This window comes from Maylandia zebra, linkage group LG23, assembly GCF_041146795.1.
Source record: "Maylandia zebra isolate NMK-2024a linkage group LG23, Mzebra_GT3a, whole genome shotgun sequence".
Classification (NCBI taxonomy): domain Eukaryota; kingdom Metazoa; phylum Chordata; class Actinopteri; order Cichliformes; family Cichlidae; genus Maylandia; species Maylandia zebra.
This window is the reverse complement of record NC_135188.1, coordinates 42,553,101-42,577,695: the sequence shown is the minus strand read 5'-3', so window position 1 is coordinate 42,577,695 and position 24,595 is coordinate 42,553,101. Positions and strand designations below refer to the sequence as shown.

The following is a 24,595-nucleotide window of genomic DNA, read 5'->3' as shown; positions in this document are numbered from 1 at the left end:
CTGTTAAATTTAATAAATTCTGTTTTCATGGATGCCTGGATGTCAAACTTAATTGTTACAACTGGTAGAGCAGCAACGCTGATCATTTTATTAAAGATGAAAGAATTTAGACAGTTTTTAACTCTCAGTGATGCCGCAGTGTTCGTTTGACTTTGGGACCTGAAGCGGAGTTTTGGACCCAGACTACTCTGCGAGGCTCCCGGCTATGGTAGCCGAAATGCTCCGACAATCCATCAAGCAGTGCAGCTTCATAGCTTCGTACTAAAACTTTTTTTGACAGATTTTTGAGCGCCATGTACCACATAAAATCAGTTCAAGGTCAGTAAGCACAACCAGAATTCATTCATAAGGTGCACCGGATTATAAGGTATGCTGTCGATTTTTGAGAAAACTAAAGGATTTTAAGTGTGCCTTATAGTGCGGAAAATAAGGTAGACGACAGTATTCCAAGAATAATGTAGTTTTAATAATGTATCTTTTAAAAACACTGTAACACATGAGTCATTAGTCCATTAATGTTGATCAAATACTGATTAGCACTTGTTTAGATTTAGATTAGATTGCCTGTATGGATTCATTTCCTTTAACCTGCTCCATTATTGTGTGCACATTTAACCCAGTTTATACAGTCAGTGTAAACACACTAAACACACTGTTTCATCTCATCACTGAGGCTGGATAATGATTGTATTTTTTCTGTTGTCTCACTCAGAGGTTCTGGGATGCTGCTGGTCATGATGGTGGAGATCAGTTATTTGAGTGTTGCAGGCCAGCTCACTACAGCTGATGCTGATGTTGCTGCTGTTACTGAGGGATCTGCAAACGAAGCTCCTCCTCCTCTGTTAAAATAAGCATAGACAACAGGGAGAATGAGCTCAGTTCAGTTGTGTCAATACTGCGCCAAATCACAACAATAGTTGCTGCGAGACACTTTATATTTTAAAGACCCTACACTAATCCAAAGAAACAGAGAAAACCCCAACAATCATATGACCCCCTATGAGTAAGAGCTTTAGTGACAGTGAGAAGGAAAAGCTCTTAACAGGAAAAAACCTCCAGCTCAGCGAGAAGTGGTCATCTGCCCCGACCCTGGTGTGAAAGGAGGAAAACAGGACAAAACACATCCTGTGTCTTCACATCACAATCAACTTTCAACATTTCTGGCAAAATCTGCCATTACTAAGACGCTGGCTTTGGCGTGGTGCTGTCAGCTAAACAGGGATGAGCCAGAATCGAACTTCATCTGCTTTCCAATCAACAAACTCTAAAACCTGAACACATAGGGTAGGTGTCACTCAGATTTAAAAAAAAAAAGAAATCAAACCCAGACCACCCAGTCACAAAAAATTTTGTTTTGTGTGTCAGAACAATAAGGCTGAATGTCACAGCCAAAAAGCCACCAAAGGCAGATTACAGTGTAAACGCTGTCTCCAGGTGGATAACAGCAGGAGTGATACACCCCTGCTGTGAGGCCTGCAGGCATCAGGATTGTGATATTCTCCTTTAGCTTATAGTGGAAAGAAATTATTTTTTGGAGAGGCACAAATAATTTGTGTGGCATCTTATTTGATGCAGAACACCTGATTGTTCTGTAAATAGTTTGACATTTTTATTAAAACCTTGCGCCTTGGCTGCATTTCTAGGTAAAAAGAATCAGCTTTTTCTGTATGGTCTGGAAACAACAAATGACAACAACAAGGATTACCACAAAAAAAATACAAATATCTGATGGTGAAGAATGACAGCAAATTGTATTTGGCATTTTAAGTGGGACTAGAAATAGAAAAAAAATTAGTTCATTGTGTGAAGTTTAATTGCTCCTCATTTTATATAAGATATGAAATATACCCACAGGAATCCAGACGCCACTTGGATCAGCTTCAGAATAAAACAACAGGAGTTGAAATGTATTTCATTTGGAGATGAGTGAAATAAAAATGGACAGGTGATAGTACATGATACTTACTGGGCGTGAAGCAGTTTTGTATAACAGGGTCACTGATGGCAAAGCTGATGGGGTTAGAAACACGGCAAACCACAGGGGTGTTTACCACATCTACAGCTCTTTTTATTAGGATCTCCCCTGTTTCTTCCAGCTGTGTCTCCGCACTAGTCCATTCAAATCTCACAGTGTTGTCTTTCTGTGGAAGAAAATATGGACAACAGTCTTTTCCATCTCTTTCCCTCACACTCTGCTTTTCCTTTCTTTTTCATGCTTTTTATAATCTGTGTAAATATTGTCACTTCTTCCCCTCATTACAAAAAAGAAAGAAATGGCAGTTTGACAACCAAAATTCATAACCACATCTAAGTGCTTTCATCAGCACCAGAGTTAAATCTCTACCAGGATAAGGAAGTCTCTATAAACAGATGTTTAGAGGACTTTGAGTCCATTTCAAATGCTCCAATTATCAAGGCGAGTAAAAGAGAGTGGTTCCTCTCAGAAGCACAAACTCAGCTAAAACATTAAACAGAGATCAGGTTTAAGTAACATATGTGTAGTATGAAGAAACGCCAATCCAAACCTTGTGGATTCAGCAGTTTCTGTGTGAATGTTCTTAGGATCTGATGATTTACATACTGACTCTGTGTGTCTGAACTCAGAAAATACAACAAAAAATAAAGAAACATGAGTAAAAGTATTGCTGACGATAGAGCTAGTGGTTTCATAGACATTTTAAGCACATTTCAGTGTCTTTATCAGTAAGTGGAGTTGAATCTTCTGGAGGATCAAGATGTCTAAACTATTTTATAACCTCCTCATATAAAACAGAACAGCTGCTCACAGCAGCTCAGCGAGGCTGAAATAACGAAAACTTTGTCTCCAAACTCACAATTATTGGTTCAACTCTTTGAAAAATATTCTGACCTGAAACCTGAAATGTAAATGAAACAGACTCATAGTTGTCCTCACCTGACCAGCATTGCAAGTAAAGCTGACTGAGTCAGAGTCTGTACACGTCATCGTCACGCTGGGCTTCTGCACACGGTCTGAGGTAATAAAATGTAATAAATAACATTATATGAACTTCTGCTAATGATGTATTAATAAAAATAAATAAATAAAACTTGCAAAACCAAACTGAACAGTGACTTTATATTAATATCAAACATTTTCTGTTGACAAAAATGTAAAAATTAAACAGCTTCTGATCCATCAACACACTTGTTATGAAATATATTTGCATATTTACATAACCAGAAAAATGTATGTATAATATGTTGTTACTTACCTAATACACACAAACGCACACTCTGTAAATCTCCCACATTTATTCCCTCTGTGTAAACCTCTGGTTTGTATCGTCCTGACTTGTCTTTGGTGAGTTGTGTCAGCTTTAGTGATCCAGTTGAATCAACAACATCATTTTTCCCCATGATCACCTGTTTCTGTCTGCGATAAAAGATTATTCTTGTGTCCTTGAACCATTTCAGGTTATCTGATTCCTTCAACTCATATCTAAGTGGCACAGTTAAGCTTGATCCTGTTGCAGCGTACACACAATCATCCTGAGAGCCTGAAAGACAAAGAAATAAAGAGGAATTTCATGACAAATTAAGAACAGTCATGCTAGAAAAGCTCTCAACAGCCACGTGTCAGTTCATCAAATCTGAAGGAAATTATTATTTTTAATTATTACATGTTTTATCTTTAAAAAGGTGAATGAAAACCTGGTGTCAAGACAAGACAAATATGCAAAAAACATTTTTCAGTTGCTGAACTACGGCCCACAGGCAATGCTGCGGTGGTATACACACCACCACAGGAATCCAGACGCCACTTGGATCAGCTTCAGAATAAAACAACAGGAGTTGAAATGTATTTCATTTGGAGATGAGTGAAATAAAAATGGACAGGTGATAGCACATGATACTTACTGGGCGTGAAGCAGTTTTGTATAACAGGGTCACTGATGGCAAAGCTGATGGGGTTAGAAACACGGCAAACCACAGGGGTGTTTACCACATCTACAGCTCTTTTTATTAGGATCTCCCCTGTTTCTTCCAGCTGTGTCTCCGCACTAGTCCATTCAAATCTCACAGTGTTGTCTTTCTGTGGAAGAAAATATGGACAACAGTCTTTTCCATCTCTTTCCCTCACACTCTGCTTTTCCTTTCTTTTTCATGCTTTTTATAATCTGTGTAAATATTGTCACTTCTTCCCCTCATTACAAAAAGAAAGAAATGGCAGTTTGACAACCAAAATTCATAACCACATCTAAGTGCTTTCATCAGCACCAGAGTTAAATCTCTACCAGGATAAGGAAGTCTCTATAAACAGATGTTTAGAGGACTTTGAGTGCATTTCAAATGCTCCAATTATCAAGGCGAGTAAAAGAGAGTGGTTCCTCTCAGAAGCACAAACTCAGCTAAAACATTAAACAGAGATCAGTCACTGACTGGTGAATCTAAATGTGCTTTAAAAGCTAGCTACCTCGTGTCCAGACTTGTGGCACAGAGTAAAAAGTCTTTCACTAAAGCGGAGGAGTTGATTTTGCCTGCCGCTGTACATATGTGCCATGAGATGATCGGAGAGGCTGCTGCAAAGAAGCTACTGACCATCCCACTCAAACAACAATGTGAGCCACCATTTAGCGGACATGGCCTTAGACATACAGCATCAGCTTCTGGAAAGAATAAAAAGTAGTCCATTTTTCTCTTTGCAACTAGAGGAGCCCGCTGATGTCACGAATGGTGCATTGCTGCTGGTGTTTGTTATCACTGGGACAGCAGTTTGCATGTTGCTACCAACTCGAGCCACGGCTCAGGAATGTTTCACTGAGAACGACCTGGACTGGCAGAACTGTGTTGGGGTGTACAGTAATGGTGCAGCTTCAAGGACTTGCAGGCACCACAGCTTCATTAGGCAGATTCTTGACCGTGCACCAGAAGCTAAACGGACCCACTGTTTTCTCCACTGTGAAAGCCCTGCAGCAGCAGCAACAGAGATGTCACCAGAGTTCCACGAGGTGATGGATGTAAGTGTGAAAACTCTCAATTTCACTAAAAATAATGCTGTGAACTCCAGATGTTTTGCCAAGCTTTGTGAGGACATGGAAGCAGATCATGTCCAGCTGCTCTACCGCAGTGAGGTGAGATGGCTTTCAAGAGGACTGGTCCTCAAGCATTTGTTTGAACTAAGGAATGAGGTCTTTTCCTACGCAGAGAAAATCTCCTCTTGCACATTATTATGCCAATTCAAAGCTTTCCTACCTCTGTGACATTTTTTCACTGCTGAACCAGCTGAACATCTCACTTCAAGGGAGAAACAGCAGCATGTCGTTTGTTACAGACAAAGTTGAAGCTTTCAAGAGTAAACTTGCTTTGTGGACTAAGAGGGCCCAGGAAAAGAGGATGGACATGTTTCCACTTTTGTCTCACATCTTGGAAAAATCCCCTCAGGTGAAGATCAGTGACTCTGTCTGTCAGCACCTTTCACCACTGACAGAGAAATTTGATGAATGTTTCCCTGAGGATCCCAGAGAAGGACATGTGGATTTTGGACCCATTTTCAGTGGATCCCATTTAAAATGATGTTGCTTTGCCCTCACATCTGGAATCCCAGATTCGGGAACTTTCCACCGACAGCACTTTAAAGTTGCAGTGGGGCAAACTGGGTCTGGGCTCCTTCTGGATTGCTGTCTCAAAGGAGTATCTGTGTCTGGCACTGAGAGCTGTGAAACTCCTTCTCCCATTCACAACTACATATCTGTGTGAATCGGGATTTTCTATTGTGGCCACAACCAAGACCAAAGCCTGAAACAGACTCAGAGCAACACTGGAAGCTACTCTGAGAGGGAGCCTTTCCCCTATTCCACCCAGACTGCATCTGACCGTGTCTCAGAGGCAGGCTCAAGTGTCTCATTAAGAGGTGAGCATAAAAGGGGAGTTCCAGCTTGTTTGTTGTTGCTCATTTGTCTCAAATATAAAGAGTAACTTCTGGTTCTGCCAATGAAAAAAGGTTTACTGCTGAAGCAACTTTCAAATTCACTCACAGATTATGAGACTATATTTTCATTTGCACTTTACTTAAATTTTATAACGGTTTATTTATTTATTTCATTAGAAAATTATTTTGAATGTATTTATTTTATCACTACATTATTTATCCAATTTCTATTTCCCCCTCTTTTCTTATCTCTTTAGCTGTAGTAAAACTCAATTATTAATTATTATGTTTGTGTGTTATTAACCCTGACTTGAGCCTTTCAATTTCTATTTGCAGTTTGATTTGGTGCATGAATCGTTAACCTGTTTGGCATTTTGTTTTTATTGCAGGTTCGCATACACATAATGAATGAATGTCTTTGTGATTATTACATTGCATCATGTCATCATCATGTTTATTTGACAAGATTTTAACTGTTAAAATGAAGTTGATTTGATTTAGTTATTACATATAAATCAAACTAAAAGCAAAATCAATTGTTTTCAATACAGTGTTATTATCTGAATGGGCCTCGGGCCACTTTGTAGTGGAAAAGTTGGGCGCCGAGGTAAAAAAGGTTAAGAACCCCTGTTATAGACTATATTTATACGAGATGTGTATACTTACTGCATTTGAATCATTTTAACCACATGTAACACATGCAAACACGTTTTTTTGTTTGTTTTGTTTTTTAATACTTTGATTTTGCCATCCCATTTGATTTCCATGCCACCTTAAGAAAATTTCTCTAGATCCACCCTTGTTCAGCAGGTTTCAGCAGAGGAGAAATGAGGCCTTTGTCTACAGATTCTTCAACAGCTTAATTATAAGTAGCTATTTGAGGAACATGAGATATCAATAAAATATTAAATATTGTCCTCACCTGACCAGCATTGCAAGTAAAGCTGACTGAGTCAGAGTCTATACACGTCATCGTCACGCTGGGCTTCTGCACACGGTCTGAGGTAATAAAATGTAATAAATAACATTATATGAACTTCTGCTAATGATGTATTAATAAAAATAAATAAATAAAACTGTTGCAAAACCAAACTGAACAGTGACTTTATATTAATATCAAACATTTTCTGTTGACAAAAATGTAAAAATTAAACAGCTTCTGATCCATCAACACACTTGTTATGAAATATATTTGCATATTTACATAACCAGAAAAATGTATGTATAATATGTTGTTACTTACCTAATACACACAAACGCACACTCTGTAAATCTCCCACATTTAGTCCATCTGTGTAAACCTCTGGTCTGTATCGTCCTGACTTGTCTTTGGTGAGTTGTGTCAGCTTTAGTGATCCAGTTGAATCAACAGCATCATTTTTCCCCATGATCACCTGTTTCTGTCTGCGATAAAAGATTACACTTGTGTCCTTGAACCATTTCAGGTTATCTGATTCCTTCAACTCATATCTAAGTGGCACAGTTAAGCTTGATCCTGTTGCAGCGTACACACAATCATCCTGAGAGCCTGAAAGACAAAGAAATAAAGAGGAATTTCATGACAAATTAAGAACAGTCATGCTAGAAAAGCTCTCAACAGCCACGTGTCAGTTCATCAAATCTGAAGGAAATTATTATTTTTAATTATTACATGTTTTATCTTTAAAACAGTGAATGAAAACCTGGTGTCAAGACAAGACAAATATGCAAAAAACATTTTTCAGTTGCTGAACTACGGCCCACAGGCAATGCTGCGGTGGTATACACACCACCACAGGAATCCAGACGCCACTTGGATCAGCTTCAGAATAAAACAACAGGAGTTGAAATGTATTTCATTTGGAGATGAGTGAAATAAAAATGGACAGGTGATAGTACATGATACTTACTGGGCGTGAAGCAGTTTTGTATAACAGGGTCACTGATGGCAAAGCTGATGGGGTTAGAAACACGGCAAACCACAGGGGTGTTTACCACATCTACAGCTCTTTTTATTAGGATCTCCCCTGTTTCCTCCAACTGTGTCTCCGCACTAGTCCATTCAAATCTCACAGTGTTGTCTTTCTGTGGAAGAAAATATGGACAACAGTCTTTTCCATCTCTTTCCCTCACACTCTGCTTTTCCTTTCTTTTTCATGCTTTTTATAATCTGTGTAAATATTGTCACTTCTTCCCCTCATTACAAAAAGAAAGAAATGGTAGTTTGACAACCAAAATTCATAACCACATCTAAGTGCTTTCATCAGCACCAGAGTTAAATGTCTACCAGGATAAGGAAGTCTCTATAAACAGATGTTTAGAGGACTTTGAGTCCATTTCAAATGCTCCAATTATCAAGGCGAGTAAAAGAGAGTGGTTCCTCTCAGAAGCACAAACTCAGCTAAAACATTAAACAGAGATCAGGTTTAAGTAACATATGTGTAGTATGAAGAAACGCCAATCCAAACCTTGTGGATTCAGCAGTTTCTGTGTGAATGTTCTTAGGATCTGATGATTTACATACTGACTCTGTGTGTCTGAACTCAGAAAATACAACAAAAAATAAAGAAACATGAGTAAAAGTATTGCTGACGATAGAGCTAGTGGTTTCATAGACATTTTAAGCACATTTCAGTGTCTTTATCAGTAAGTGGAGTTGAATCTTCTGGAGGATCAAGATGTCTAAACTATTTTATAACCTCCTCATATAAAACAGAACAGTTGCTCACAGCAGCTCAGCGAGGCTGAAATAACGAAAACTTTGTCTCCAAACTCACAATTATTGGTTCAACTCTTTGAAAAATATTCTGACCTGAAACCTGAAATGTAAATGAAACAGACTCATAGTTGTCCTCACCTGACCAGCATTGCAAGTAAAGCTGACTGAGTCAGAGTCTGTACACGTCATCATCACGCTGGGCTTCTGCACACGGTCTGAGGTAATAAAATGTAATAAATAACATTATATGAACTTCTGCTAATGATGTATTAATAAAAATAAATAAATAAAACTTGCAAAACCAAACTGAACAGTGACTTTATATTAATATCAAACATTTTCTGTTGACAAAAATGTAAAAATTAAACAGCTTCTGATCCATCAACACACTTGTTATGAAATATATTTGCATATTTACATAACCAGAAAAATGTATGTATAATATGTTGTTACTTACCTAATACACACAAACGCACACTTGGTAAATCTCCCACATTTATTCCCTCTGTGTAAACCTCTGGTCTGTATCGTCCTGACTTGTCTTTGGTGAGTTGTGTCAGCTTTAGTGATCCAGTTGAATCAACAGCATCATTTTTCCCCATGATCACCTGTTTCTGTCTGCGATAAAAGATTATTCTTGTGTCCTTGAACCATTTCAGGTTATCTGATTCCTTCAACTCATATCTAAGTGGCACAGTTAAGCTTGATCCTGTTGCAGCGTACACACAATCATCCTGAGAGCCTGAAAGACAAAGAAATAAAGAGGAATTTCATGACAAATTAAGAACAGTCATGCTAGAAAAGCTCTCAACAGCCACGTGTCAGTTCATCAAATCTGAAGGAAATTATTATTTTTAATTATTACATGTTTTATCTTTAAAAAGGTGAATGAAAACCTGGTGTCAAGACAAGACAAATATGCAAAAAACATTTTTCAGTTGCTGAACTACGGCCCACAGGCAATGCTGCGGTGGTATACACACCACCACAGGAATCCAGACGCCACTTGGATCAGCTTCAGAATAAAACAACAGGAGTTGAAATGTATTTCATTTGGAGATGAGTGAAATAAAAATGGACAGGTGATAGCACATGATACTTACTGGGCGTGAAGCAGTTTTGTATAACAGGGTCACTGATGGCAAAGCTGATGGGGTTAGAAACACGGCAAACCACAGGGGTGTTTACCACATCTACAGCTCTTTTTATTAGGATCTCCCCTGTTTCTTCCAGCTGTGTCTCCGCACTAGTCCATTCAAATCTCACAGTGTTGTCTTTCTGTGGAAGAAAATATGGACAACAGTCTTTTCCATCTCTTTCCCTCACACTCTGCTTTTCCTTTCTTTTTCATGCTTTTTATAATCTGTGTAAATATTGTCACTTCTTCCCCTCATTACAAAAAGAAAGAAATGGCAGTTTGACAACCAAAATTCATAACCACATCTAAGTGCTTTCATCAGCACCAGAGTTAAATCTCTACCAGGATAAGGAAGTCTCTATAAACAGATGTTTAGAGGACTTTGAGTCCATTTCAAATGCTCCAATTATCAAGGCGAGTAAAAGAGAGTGGTTCCTCTCAGAAGCACAAACTCAGCTAAAACATTAAACAGAGATCAGTCACTGACTGGTGAATCTAAATGTGCTTTAAAAGCTAGCTACCTCGTGTCCAGACTTGTGGCACAGAGTAAAAAGTCTTTCACTAAAGCGGAGGAGTTGATTTTGCCTGCCGCTGTACATATGTGCCATGAGATGATCGGAGAGGCTGCTGCAAAGAAGCTACTGACCATCCCACTCAAACAACAATGTGAGCCACCATTTAGCGGACATGGCCTTAGACATACAGCATCAGCTTCTGGAAAGAATAAAAAGTAGTCCATTTTTCTCTTTGCAACTAGAGGAGCCCGCTGATGTCACGAATGGTGCATTGCTGCTGGTGTTTGTTATCACTGGGACAGCAGTTTGCATGTTGCTACCAACTCGAGCCACGGCTCAGGAATGTTTCACTGAGAACGACCTGGACTGGCAGAACTGTGTTGGGGTGTACAGTAATGGTGCAGCTTCAAGGACTTGCAGGCACCACAGCTTCATTAGGCAGATTCTTGACCGTGCACCAGAAGCTAAACGGACCCACTGTTTTCTCCACTGTGAAAGCCCTGCAGCAGCAGCAACAGAGATGTCACCAGAGTTCCACGAGGTGATGGATGTAAGTGTGAAAACTCTCAATTTCACTAAAAATAATGCTGTGAACTCCAGATGTTTTGCCAAGCTTTGTGAGGACATGGAAGCAGATCATGTCCAGCTGCTCTACCGCAGTGAGGTGAGATGGCTTTCAAGAGGACTGGTCCTCAAGCATTTGTTTGAACTAAGGAATGAGGTCTTTTCCTACGCAGAGAAAATCTCCTCTTGCACATTATTATGCCAATTCAAAGCTTTCCTACCTCTGTGACATTTTTTCACTGCTGAACCAGCTGAACATCTCACTTCAAGGGAGAAACAGCAGCATGTCGTTTGTTACAGACAAAGTTGAAGCTTTCAAGAGTAAACTTGCTTTGTGGACTAAGAGGGCCCAGGAAAAGAGGATGGACATGTTTCCACTTTTGTCTCACATCTTGGAAAAATCCCCTCAGGTGAAGATCAGTGACTCTGTCTGTCAGCACCTTTCACCACTGACAGAGAAATTTGATGAATGTTTCCCTGAGGATCCCAGAGAAGGACATGTGGATTTTGGACCCATTTTCAGTGGATCCCATTTAAAATGATGTTGCTTTGCCCTCACATCTGGAATCCCAGATTCGGGAACTTTCCACCGACAGCACTTTAAAGTTGCAGTGGGGCAAACTGGGTCTGGGCTCCTTCTGGATTGCTGTCTCAAAGGAGTATCTGTGTCTGGCACTGAGAGCTGTGAAACTCCTTCTCCCATTCACAACTACATATCTGTGTGAATCGGGATTTTCTATTGTGGCCACAACCAAGACCAAAGCCTGAAACAGACTCAGAGCAACACTGGAAGCTACTCTGAGAGGGAGCCTTTCCCCTATTCCACCCAGACTGCATCTGACCGTGTCTCAGAGGCAGGCTCAAGTGTCTCATTAAGAGGTGAGCATAAAAGGGGAGTTCCAGCTTGTTTGTTGTTGCTCATTTGTCTCAAATATAAAGAGTAACTTCTGGTTCTGCCAATGAAAAAAGGTTTACTGCTGAAGCAACTTTCAAATTCACTCACAGATTATGAGACTATATTTTCATTTGCACTTTACTTAAATTTTATAACGGTTTATTTATTTATTTCATTAGAAAATTATTTTGAATGTATTTATTTTATCACTACATTATTTATCCAATTTCTATTTCCCCCTCTTTTCTTATCTCTTTAGCTGTAGTAAAACTCAATTATTAATTATTATGTTTGTGTGTTATTAACCCTGACTTGAGCCTTTCAATTTCTATTTGCAGTTTGATTTGGTGCATGAATCGTTAACCTGTTTGGCATTTTGTTTTTATTGCAGGTTCGCATACACATAATGAATGAATGTCTTTGTGATTATTACATTGCATCATGTCATCATCATGTTTATTTGACAAGATTTTAACTGTTAAAATGAAGTTGATTTGATTTAGTTATTACATATAAATCAAACTAAAAGCAAAATCAATTGTTTTCAATACAGTGTTATTATCTGAATGGGCCTCGGGCCACTTTGTAGTGGAAAAGTTGGGCGCCGAGGTAAAAAAGGTTAAGAACCCCTGTTATAGACTATATTTATACGAGATGTGTATACTTACTGCATTTGAATCATTTTAACCACATGTAACACATGCAAACACGTTTTTTTGTTTGTTTTGTTTTTTAATACTTTGATTTTGCCATCCCATTTGATTTCCATGCCACCTTAAGAAAATTTCTCTAGATCCACCCTTGTTCAGCAGGTTTCAGCAGAGGAGAAATGAGGCCTTTGTCTACAGATTCTTCAACAGCTTAATTATAAGTAGCTATTTGAGGAACATGAGATATCAATAAAATATTAAATATTGTCCTCACCTGACCAGCATTGCAAGTAAAGCTGACTGAGTCAGAGTCTGTACACGTCATCGTCACGCTGGGCTTCTGCACACGGTCTGAGGTAATAAAATGTAATAAATAACATTATATGAACTTCTGCTAATGATGTATTAATAAAAATAAATAAATAAAACTGTTGCAAAACCAAACTGAACAGTGACTTTATATTAATATCAAACATTTTCTGTTGACAAAAATGTAAAAATTAAACAGCTTCTGATCCATCAACACACTTGTTATGAAATATATTTGCATATTTACATAACCAGAAAAATGTATGTATAATATGTTGTTACTTACCTAATACACACAAACGCACACTCTGTAAATCTCCCACATTTAGTCCATCTGTGTAAACCTCTGGTCTGTATCGTCCTGACTTGTCTTTGGTGAGTTGTGTCAGCTTTAGTGATCCAGTTGAATCAACAGCATCATTTTTCCCTGTGGTCACCTGTTTCTGTCTGCGATAAAAGATTATTCTTGTGTCCTTGAACCATTTCAGGTTATCTGATTCCTTCAACTCATATCTAAGTGGCACAGTTAAGCTTGATCCTGTTGCAGCGTACACACAATCATCCTGAGAGCCTGAAAGACAAAGAAATAAAGAGGAATTTCATGACAAATTAAGAACAGTCATGCTAGAAAAGCTCTCAACAGCCACGTGTCAGTTCATCAAATCTGAAGGAAATTATTATTTTTAATTATTACATGTTTTATCTTTAAAACAGTGAATGAAAACCTGGTGTCAAGACAAGACAAATATGCAAAAAACATTTTTCAGTTGCTGAACTACGGCCCACAGGCAATGCTGCGGTGGTATACACACCACCACAGGAATCCAGACGCCACTTGGATCAGCTTCAGAATAAAACAACAGCAGTTGAAATGTATTTCATTTGGAGATGAGTGAAATAAAAATGGACAGGTGATAGCACATGATACTTACTGGGCGTGAAGCAGTTTTGTATAACAGGGTCACTGATGGCAAAGCTGATGGGGTTAGAAACACGGCAAACCACAGGGGTGTTTACCACATCTACAGCTCTTTTTATTAGGATCTCCCCTGTTTCTTCCAGCTGTGTCTCCGCACTAGTCCATTCAAATCTCACAGTGTTGTCTTTCTGTGGAAGAAAATATGGACAACAGTCTTTTCCATCTCTTTCCCTCACACTCTGCTTTTCCTTTCTTTTTCATGCTTTTTATAATCTGTGTAAATATTGTCACTTCTTCCCCTCATTACAAAAAAGAAAGAAATGGCAGTTTGACAACCAAAATTCATAACCACATCTAAGTGCTTTCATCAGCACCAGAGTTAAATCTCTACCAGGATAAGGAAGTCTCTATAAACAGATGTTTAGAGGACTTTGAGTCCATTTCAAATGCTCCAATTATCAAGGCGAGTAAAAGAGAGTGGTTCCTCTCAGAAGCACAAACTCAGCTAAAACATTAAACAGAGATCAGGTTTAAGTAACATATGTGTAGTATGAAGAAACGCCAATCCAAACCTTGTGGATTCAGCAGTTTCTGTGTGAATGTTCTTAGGATCTGATGATTTACATACTGACTCTGTGTGTCTGAACTCAGAAAATACAACAAAAAATAAAGAAACATGAGTAAAAGTATTGCTGACAATAGAGCTAGTGGTTTCACAGACATTTTAAGCACATTTCAGTGTCTTTATCAGTAAGTGGAGTTGAATCTTCTGGAGGATCAAGATGTCTAAACTTGGACTATTTTATAACCTCCTCATATAAAACAGAACAGCTGCTCACAGCAGCTCAGCGAGGCTGAAATAACGAAAACTTTGTCTCCAAACTCACAATTATTGGTTCAACTCTTTGAAAAATATTCTGACCTGAAACCTGAAATGTAAATGAAACAGACTCATAGTTGTCCTCACCTGACCAGCATTGCAAGTAAAGCTGACTGAGTCAGAGTCTGTACACGTCATCGTCACGCTGGGCTTCTGCACACGGTCTGAGGTAATAAAATGTAATAAATAACATTATATGAACTTCTGCTAATGATGTATTAATACAAATAAATAAATAAAACTTGCAAAACCAAACTGAACAGTGACTTTATATTAATATCAAACATTTTCTGTTGACAAAAATGTAAAAATTAAACAGCTTCTGATCCATCAACACACTTGTTATGAAATATATTTGCATATTTACATAACCAGAAAAATGTATGTATAATATGTTGTTACTTACCTAATACACACAAACGCACACTCTGTAAATCTCCCACATTCATTCCATCTTCACTGGTAACCTCTGGTTTGTATCGTCCTGACTTGTCTTTGGTGAGTTGTGTCAGCTTTAGTGATCCAGTTGAATCAACAGCATCATTTTTCCCCATGATCACCTGTTTCCGTCTGCGATAAAAAATTACACTTGTGTCCTTGAACCATTTCAGGTTATCTGATTCCTTCAACTCATATCTAAGTGGCACAGTTAAGCTTGATCCTGTTGCAGCGTACACACAATCATCCCGAGAGCCTGAAAGACAAAGAAATAAAGAGGAATTTCATGACAAATTAAGAACAGTCATGCTAGAAAAGCTCTCAACAGCCACGTGTCAGTTCATCAAATCTGAAGGAAATTATCATTTTTAATTATTACATGTTTTATCTTTAAAACAGTGAATGAAAACCTGGTGTCAAGACAAGACAAATATGCAAAAAACATTTTTCAGTTGCTGAACTACGGCCCACAGGCAATGCTGCGGTGGTATACACACCACCACAGGAATCCAGACGCCACTTGGATCAGCTTCAGAATAAAACAACAGGAGTTGAAATGTATTTCATTCCCAACTCTCTGTGAATGGTACTCATGGCCATTGATCAGTGGTTGTTGACCAGTGGTCATGAGAATTTGCATATTAATTCGTATCAAGATGGCAGCGTGGACGCACACAGCGACTGCTCTCTCTCCTGACAAAACAGTATCCCCGTGTTTTTTTTGCTCTTTTTCTTGTTTTACACAATGTTCATACAGTTGCATGCTTTTTTTTCATAATCAAGAGAAGCAAATCCACGAACTTTTCAATCATGGAAGAGCTACGAATTACACTGAGGAACTGCAGACTGCTTCAGAGGCATCTACCATCAGCAACCCCTGCTACTAGATCTCGCCCATAGTGGAAAAGTCTCGGGCGGTTCGAGAGGAAACAGAAGAGAGGTAAGCGTGGAGGCATCCGGAGTAGGTACGTTTCATATACTTTTCATCAAGTTTGCAGATGACACAACTGTGGCAGGTCACATCAGCAACAGTGATGACACCTACTACAGGAGTGAAGTTATCCATCTGGCCAAGTGGTGCAGCAACAACAACCTCTCCTTGAATGTGGAGAAGACTAAGGAGATCATCATAGACTTCAGGAGAACTCACTCCCTGCACACCCCACTAACCATCAATGGTGCTGCTGTGGAGAGTGTAAGCAGCACCAAGTTCCTGGGTGTGCACATCTCAGAAGATCTCTCCTGGTCAAAAAACACTGCGTCACAGGTCAGCAAAGCCCAACAGCGAGTCTACTTCCTCTGCAAACTGAGGAGAGCAAGAGCCTCAACCCCCATTATGAGCACCTTCTACAGAGGCACAGTTGAGAGTATCGTCACCAGCTGCATCACTGTGTGGTATGGCTCTTGCCGAAGCAAGCGGAGAGGATCATTGGTACTTCTCTTTTCTTCCCTCCCTCCAGAACATCTACTGCACCTGCCTCATCCGGAAAGCCCTCTGCATTACAGGTGACTCCACTCAACCGTCCAACAGCTTCTTCAGTTTTCTGCCATCAGGAAAGAGACTGAAGAGCCTCCAGGCTAGAACGAGCAGACTGAGAGAGAGAGCTTCGCCTGTCAGGCTGTCAGGATGCTGAATTATCTCCCTGCTCTCACACACATGAACTCCAGACCTGCATTCACCTCTCCCCTCTGAACGCCCCCATTCCCCAGACATACAAAACTCTGAACCTCCCCCATCACCTGTTCCCTGACTGCCCCACCCCCACTTGCACATGAACTTGCCCACAATCACTAGGATTGTGTTGGACACCGCTGTTTATATAATTGTGTAGTTTTGAATTGTGGTGTATAAAAGATGTTTTAGTGTACACTGAGGGCCATGGGGGCATATATTTACAGTCATTTCAAAATATGACTGTAAATATATGGTCTTTGACAGTAAAGCTGACTTTGACTTGACTTTGACTTTGATTAATGATCAAGGAACTGACCTCACAGCCCATTGTTCATTCAGTGGTGCTAGTTTCAGTTATTGTGCAACTTTACTGCTTATAAGGTTGGTGAAACCTGCAGTAACCATGTCATGGTCCGGGTAAGTGCGGAGTTTTTCCACTCTGCTGGGCTCCGCCTTCAGGCGGAAACTCCAATCAGCCTTCACACCTGACTGCAATCAAGTCACCGGCATTTAAAACCAGCACTCCCAACAGACCTCTGCCAGACCTTCAGCTAACTCGCGTTAGTGCTAGGCCGCAAGCTCTTGTGAGATACCGTAACTTTTTTATTTCTACTCACAGTCTTTTCTTTCTGTCATAGTTATCCGCCTGGTCATCTGGCTTCACAAGTTGGAACAATACGCATCTCTGCCTGGATGCAGGTTTTCAGCTATCTAGTTTCACTCCCTTCATCGTGGCACCTCTCTTGCCTGCCAGGACTGTTGGACTCTCTCTGGACCACTACTCACCCGGACCCTTTGGACACTCTCCTCCCTAGTCCCCCTTAGCCTGCAACGCGTAAGCCATTACAATGATAGTTTAATCAACCAGCCGTGATTCACTGGAATTCCACTGACTGTCTATCTCTTCTATTTCCACGTTCACACCATCAGAAGTGGCAGAGGGTTCAGCCTCACACGCCTCACACTCTGGAGAGGACTCACTGTGGTGAGGGGGCGCTGCTCTTGTGGCGACCTGCAGCAGGTGTTTACTGGCGTTTTCTTTTTCTTTTTAACTTTGTTTTAACTCTGTTCTTAACCGTGGTTTTAACTTTTTATGAAGTTTTTTTTGCCGAGATGGAGATCTTCTACACCTTAGTTTTATTGTTGTTGCCGATATTCACCTGGAGTCATTCGCTCTCACTGACAATCACTTATACACGCGAGGAACTACTTGGATTACAGTGGTCCTGTTTGTCTATGTACGACTCTTCTAATGCTCGGACAGATGTGATTCTTGGTGAGGATTTATTTGCCCGGTCAAAGACTAATTTTGGAAAGCCCCGCTGCTTGAGAAAACGCGGAAAGAAAGGCGGCGTGCGTCACCGTGTAAGAAAACTTGGAGGAAGAATCGTGTTCCTCTGCCTTCTATGATTCTGGCCAATGTCCAATCTCCTAGGAACAAAACGGATGAATTACAAGGAAATGTGCTTCATCTACAGGAATACAGGGAGGCTTGTCTGATGGCGCTTACCGAGACGTGGCTGACCGATATGGACAGTGACACTTCACTGCGAATCAGAGCTTTGGGACCCCTGTCAGATTGGATCGGAACTGTGGAGTAACACTCAAATCTCACGGAGGAGGGGTTTGTTTGTATATCAACCAGGGCTGGTGTAATAACTTTACTGTGCGGGAGCGGTTGTGTCTTCCTGACATCGAGCTCCTTTCAGTATCTGTCAGGCCTTTTTACTTACCGAGGGAGTTCCCTCAAATTTTTGTCACTGTTGTTTACATTCATCCTAAAGCTGATGTTAAAGTTGCTGCCGACGCCATTTTTAAAGTGGTACACAATCTGCAGACTCTCTCACCGGATGCTCCTAATTTTATTCTCGGTGATTTTAACAATTGTAATCTTAAGAAATCACTGAACAATTTCTTTCAATATGTCACTTGTCCTACAAGGAATAACAAAACGCTGGATTTGTATTATGGACCAATTAAGGGGGCATATAAGTCTGTGGCTGGACCTGCGCTAGGTTCTTCGGATCACAATGTCATTCACCTCCTCCCTGCTTACAGATCTGTGATTAGGAGGGAGAAGGCCTGTGTGAAGCGGACTAATGTCTGGACAAAAGACAGTTGTGTTGCCCTTCAGGGGTGTTTTGATTGCACTGACTGGTCCGTGTTTCAAGAGAGCACTTCTGATTTGGATGCACTCACCGATGTGGTGTGTAGCTACATCTCTTTTTGCAAAGACTCTGTGGTTCCAGTCAGAGAATTTAAGACTTTCCCTAATAACAAACCGTGGCTCTCTAAAGATATTAAGGATCTGATTCTTAAAAGGAAAATTGCTTTTAACGAGGGAGACGTTCCCACTATGAGAATATTGAGGAAGGACGTGAGGGCTGTAATAAAGATCGCCAAGATGAGGTATAGAAATAAGACTGAGGCAGAACTCAGCAGTAACAACCTCCAAAGAGCTTGGCTTGGTATGAAAACAATGGCAGGGCTACAGACGAAAGGTAAAAGTAATATTACCTTAGAGGGGTTTACCTCTGACAAACATCTGGCAGACAGTCTTAACAGTTTTTACCTTCGTTCTGAGAACTTTGACTGCTCTAGGCAGACCAGCACACTGAGGGAAAAGACCATCACTCCCCCATCAATTTGTATTGATGAGAGGGGGCTAATCTCTTTAGACACACTAAAAGCAAGAGTCCTGGACCTGACAACATCTGTGGACAGGTACTGAGAACTTGTGCTGATCAGCTGAGTGGGATTTTTCACTATACCTTCTCACTTTCTTTAGAGCTACAGACAGTACCTAAGATTTGGAAACATGCTGTCATTGTTCCTGTTGCTAAGGGCAGTTCTCCTAAGGCACTGAATGATTTTAGGCCCGTGGCTCTGACTTCTTTAGTGATGAAGACATTTGAGAAGATAATTAAGAAGGAGATTTTAATGCATGTTGAACACCATCTTGACCCCTTCCAGTTCAGGGAGAGGTGTGGAGGATGCTGCTGTCACACTCCTGCTTCTCTTGTATGAGCATCTTGAGGCCCCTCACACCCATGCAAGATTATTATTTGCTGACTTTTCATCTGCATTTAATACAATTCAACCCTTCTTACTTGCTGACAGGCTTTACAATCATTTCAAGCTTGACACTAGTCTGGTCGGCTGGGTGACAGACTTTCTGACTAATAGGTCACAATGCGTGAGGGTGAATCATGTATTTTCTGATGTGATCTCCTCCTCTACTGGATCTCCCCAGGGTTGCTGCCTCTCTCCCCTTCTGTTCATTCTGTACACAAATGAGTGTCGCAGCAATTTCACAAACAGACACATCCTGAAGTTTGGTGACGACACAGTGATCGTCAGTCTTCTAGTGGTGGACGAGTCAGGCCATGGACAGGTTGTAGATGATTTTGCGAATTGGTGTGATGAGTCCTTCCTTTCACTTAATGTGTCAAAAACTAAAGACATGATTATTGATTTTAGGAAGTCCTCTTATAGCTCATCACCCACTATCATTAAAACTGCCGATATTGGGATCGTTGAGAGTTATAAATATCTAGGTGTGGTACTTGACCATAAACTGTGTTTTGAATCTCATGCTGATGCCACTACTAAAAAAGTTCAACAAAGACTGTTCTTTTTAAGGAAAATGAGATCTTTTAATGTCTCATCTCAGATGTTGTCTTTGTTTTATAGAAGTTTTATCAAATCTGTGATGTCCTTTTGTATCGCTGCCTGGTTTGGTAACCTGACGGTGAAGAATAAGAATCGGTTGGGACTTCTGGTAAAAACTGCTAGCAAAATTTCAGGGCGCTGGCAAGATGGACTTTTGGCCATTTACAATAGAAATGTGCTTAGAAAGGCTCATTCTATTATTAATTGTTTGAACCATCCACTTCACAGTGAGTTTGAGTTGTTGCCTTCCGGCCGCCGTTTTAAAGTACCTGTGAGGAAGACTAAAAGACTCCAGGTCTCTTTTATCCCTACTGCGTCTTGTCTCCTCAATGGCAAATAACTGTCCTTGGACTTTCTATCACTATTATTGTCATTATTGTTTTATATTATTTTTCTGTTTATTTTTATCCTGCTTGTGGGACAATAAAGAAATTGAATTGAATTATAGTGACTCTGTGCACCTACTGCTCCTTCCCCCCCCCTTCCCAGGATCTGTTCATGGACTCTTGTATCTAGTCATAGCACACAGCTGGAGTTTAATGTTTCATAGTCTTAGACTTCACAGTTAACAGTTCATAGGTTTCTTAGTTCACAGTTCATAGCCTACATATTTTCCCTGCATTGTAATTAAAGTATCACTGTAAATAAAGCAGTGTATTCACATCAGTTTGCCTTCCTTTGTGTCTGCACTTGAGTCCACACACACAGCCTGGTCCTCTCGGTCGTAACAAATCTGAGACTGAAGAAGTAACTTGGATGAGTGATGAAACGTTTCTCCCACTGAAAACGCTACGTCCAGATGAACAGAATCAACCTTTTGGAATTTTTCAGTTGCTGAACAACTTTAACAATTTCATTTTCTGTGAAGGAAATCAAAGGACATTAGCAGTTACATCTGTCATCTTGTTATGAGGCACAATGTTAATATTTTCATGGAGAATAAGGAAATCTTCATTTTCATGTATCATTCCAACTCCTTGAGTTCATTTGCCGCTCCCATTTCAGCGCCACTACCAAAAAATATCAAAATCAGCCTTTAAATTGACTGTAAAATACAACATTTTCGTGGAGTTTTACCCCCAGTAAAGGACCAGTAAAAACTTTTTGGATGTTTTAGTTCAGTAATTATTGCTAAATTCTAGGTTTTTCTGATGGTAAAATGCATTTCCACCGAGAGCCTCAAAAAGAAAAAAAGAAATATAGAAATAAAACTGCACGATCACTAAATCACATAGAACATCTGGCCAATCACAAGTGGCATCTTAAAGAACAATTTGAAAAGTTAAAATGAACTTTTTCTTTAATAAAGCCTGAGGAATTAATAATGATTCATTAAATTGTGTTTGTACCTGTGGAGCCGTTGGCTAAGCAGCAGAGCAGAAACACAGCGGTGATAATGGAAGAAGAAGACATCTTCTTCACTCTTCTCATCACATTCAGGTCCAAACAGTTACTCAGTCCAAATCAGGGATACATGAATATCCATCCCACATAATAGGCCTTCTAATGACGTGAAAAAATACAACAGAACAAAAAAATGAACAAAAAACATGAAACAGAAACAAAAACAGCTGCAAACAAAGCAGAAAGCTGGCAGATGTCCAGCCACCTGATGCAATCCAGACTGTCTAGCATATTCTTAAGTTTCCCTTTTGGTTATCAATAAAATATATTCCAACAGGAATATTGCTTCAATTTCTGGCTATGCAGAGTGAGGATGACGTCACCGAACACAGCAAACAGAAAGTGAAAGTAAAAAAACAAAGAACAATAGACCAGACTGTGGTTAGAGCTGAAAATGTCTCTTGTATTTAATATTATTTATTTATTATTTAAAGTAAAGGAATCTCTCGCTCTCTCTCTCTTTCCGCTGTTATAAGTCAGCCCAGCTCACCCACTCTCTCTTCAGCTCCTCTATTACAGCAATCATGGATACTGACCGCGTTCGTCTTCGGGGTTCACAGCACACATAACGTTGATAGATTTGCATCGATTTCTTACACGCGCGTATTAAAAACAATGATTCTGTGATCACAAAGTTTAGACCCACCCAAAGCAGTGTGGATGTGGACAAGGCTTAAGTTGCAGTGAGGCTATCAGACAGCAGATGATGATTAATAAAGTCCATGTGATCCATAAAAGAATCATAAAGTAAAAAGATGATGATGATAAACGTGAATCTACATACCAATCAGATGGTGTCTTCTGAATCAGGGAGGAGGCGGTGTGATCCTGGGAACTGTGATCATGAAACCTGAAGCGATGCGGACCCGATCCGCCCCCAGAACCGGTCATTTCCAGGATCTGTTTGGGATCATCGTGGTGGCGTGTTTTCAAAATAATCCTTGTGAAAGAAGCGGTGTGATCCTGGCAACTATTGATTATTGATTACATATTCCACCGCGGATTCCTCGTTTTGCACTGATAGCAATTTATTAACCTGGCAGCAGATTATGTCATACATGCCGTCTAAAGACAAAAACACAAAACATGCTGGTTATAAAGAATAAAAACGGAAGTAAGTGAATAAAAGTCACACGATTGGACTTGTGAATAGATGATTGTAGCTAATTCTGCTTATAAAAAATAAGATGAATAAGGGGAAGTAGAGTAACAAGGTCTCGATTGTCTAAAGGTTTTAATCAAAAATGAGATTTTTGCCGCTTTTTGTATGATTTTTTTTTCAAAGTTCTCACCAGCCTTGTTCCTCTTTTTTCTGCCAATATTGAAAGTTGTGGATTAAAAGCGCATCGTCCATCACTGTACTGTGGGTACTGTGGGTTTCACTGACTTCACAGCCTACAATCTGCTTGTTGCTGCTGCTGAGGACTTTAAAGGTTTTGGGAGTTTGACGTGTCATCAGGTTTGTTTCAGTCCAGGTAGCAGCAGTCAAGTGTCCAAACTGGCGCAAAATACGCCAAAGCCTCAATTAGTAGTGGTCACGTGACTTGGGTGTCTCCTACCAGTGTTTGAGAAACTGTGAATAAAGGGTTTAAAGACTCTAACTTGGCCTGAGTCTGGCAGCCTTGTTGTCAAATCTGATAGATATGTTCATTAAATTCTCTAAACCAGGGATGTCAAACGTAAGGCCCGCGGCTATAATAAGATAAGATAAGATAAGATAAGATAAGATAAGATAAGATAAGATAACCTTTATTAGTCCCACACGTGGGAAATTTGTTTTGTCACAGCAGGAAGTGGACAGTGCAAAAATTAGAATACAATAAGAATAAATACAGTACACAGCTGTACAGAATAGAATAAAATAATATACTATATACAGTAGAATAAAATAGAATAAAAATATACAATAAGATAAAAATAGAATACGAATGCTATATACAACTGAGTAAAAATACAACGATGCCAGAAAGGATTATTGCACTTAGTGTTATTGCACATGTGTGGATGTGTGTGTTTGTTCAGTTAAAGTCTTTGTTGTGGAGTCTGACAGCAGTGGGGAGGAAAGACCTGCGAAATCTCTCCGTCCCACACCGTGGGTGCTGCAGTCTCCCACTGAAGGAGCTGCTCAGTGCTGTCACAGTCTGCTGCATGGGGTGGGAGACGTTGTCCAACAGGGATGACAGCTTAGCCGCCGTTCTCCTGTCACTCACCACCTCCACACCTCGGCCGACAAAAGACTCCAATCTGGCCCCACTGCACTGGATAGTTTTGGAAATTGTGAAGGAGGGCATAAATTTTGGACTTTTAACTGAATTTTCATACGTTTCACAAATTTTCCATTCATGCTACATGGAAGTAATGAAGTAAGAAATGACAGAAAAGTTTCTGTTTTTTCTGTTTGTTTTTTTAATAAAGAAAAGCAAAAAAATACACTTTCTTATAATTAACACAAATTATATTTTTATAATTACAGGACAGTCTGGACGTTTAGCTACCAGAACCGCTTTTTCCGTAATTTTACTTTACCTATTATTCATATGTTCATGCCAAGCCAGGAAGAACCCTGCCCATGATACAAAACTACCCAGTTCTAAGTGCTTCTCAGTCCTTTGGATTTTAAATTAACCCTGTTATGTTGACTGACCCAGAACAGAAGAGATGTCACATGTCATCTGCATCACTACAGAAAACGAAAAAATAAAATCAAAATTATAAAAGAAAATTGTAAAATAATCAATGCCAGTGTTTCTGACACTTTTGGATGAGTCAATTTGCCCAGGTTAAAATTAACCCAGGAGCATAATTGGTGTTCCTGGAAACCAACATAACAGGAGGGTTAATTATAACATATTATAGGCATCCTGCACAGATCACATGACTTCATCACTAAGGCCAGACGGTGATGATAATGTTATTTTCTGTTGTGTCTCTTCAGATCACAGTGTGCC

At 39.8% G+C, this 24,595-nt stretch overlaps 1 protein-coding gene across 1 annotated transcript; it reads right to left on the bottom strand.

Moving 5' to 3' along the window:
• Window positions 1-444: 444 nt before the first annotated feature.
• Window positions 445-22,385, bottom strand: LOC143414887 (uncharacterized). Its single transcript, XM_076879765.1, has 18 exons — window positions 22,294-22,385; window positions 21,593-21,746; window positions 14,865-15,152; window positions 14,546-14,622; window positions 13,592-13,766; window positions 12,946-13,230; window positions 12,625-12,701; window positions 9,692-9,866; window positions 9,046-9,330; window positions 8,727-8,803; window positions 7,780-7,954; window positions 7,134-7,418; window positions 6,813-6,889; window positions 3,880-4,054; window positions 3,234-3,518; window positions 2,915-2,991; window positions 1,967-2,141; window positions 445-839 (listed from the first exon to the last, which is right to left on the bottom strand). Exons 2-18 carry the CDS (start codon window positions 21,672-21,674, stop codon window positions 805-807), a joined length of 2,805 nt encoding a protein of 934 aa, XP_076735880.1. The 5' UTR covers window positions 21,675-21,746; window positions 22,294-22,385; the 3' UTR covers window positions 445-804.
• Between the last annotated feature and the right edge of the window lie 2,210 nt (window positions 22,386-24,595).

What these genes read in the sequence shown, in the direction of transcription:
- LOC143414887 (XM_076879765.1), bottom strand. Translation starts at nt 21,674, where the DNA reads ATGAGAAGAGTGAAGAAGATGTCTTCTTCTTCCATTATCACCGCTGTG. An exon ending in TGTGCGTTTGTGTGTATTAG is followed by an intron (nt 14,623 to 14,864) that starts GTAAGTAACAAC and finishes TTATTACCTCAG; the next exon opens with ACCGTGTGCAGAAGCCCAGC. An exon ending in TTACTTGCAATGCTGGTCAG is followed by an intron (nt 13,767 to 14,545) that starts GTGAGGACAACT and finishes TTTCTTCCACAG; the next exon opens with AAAGACAACACTGTGAGATT.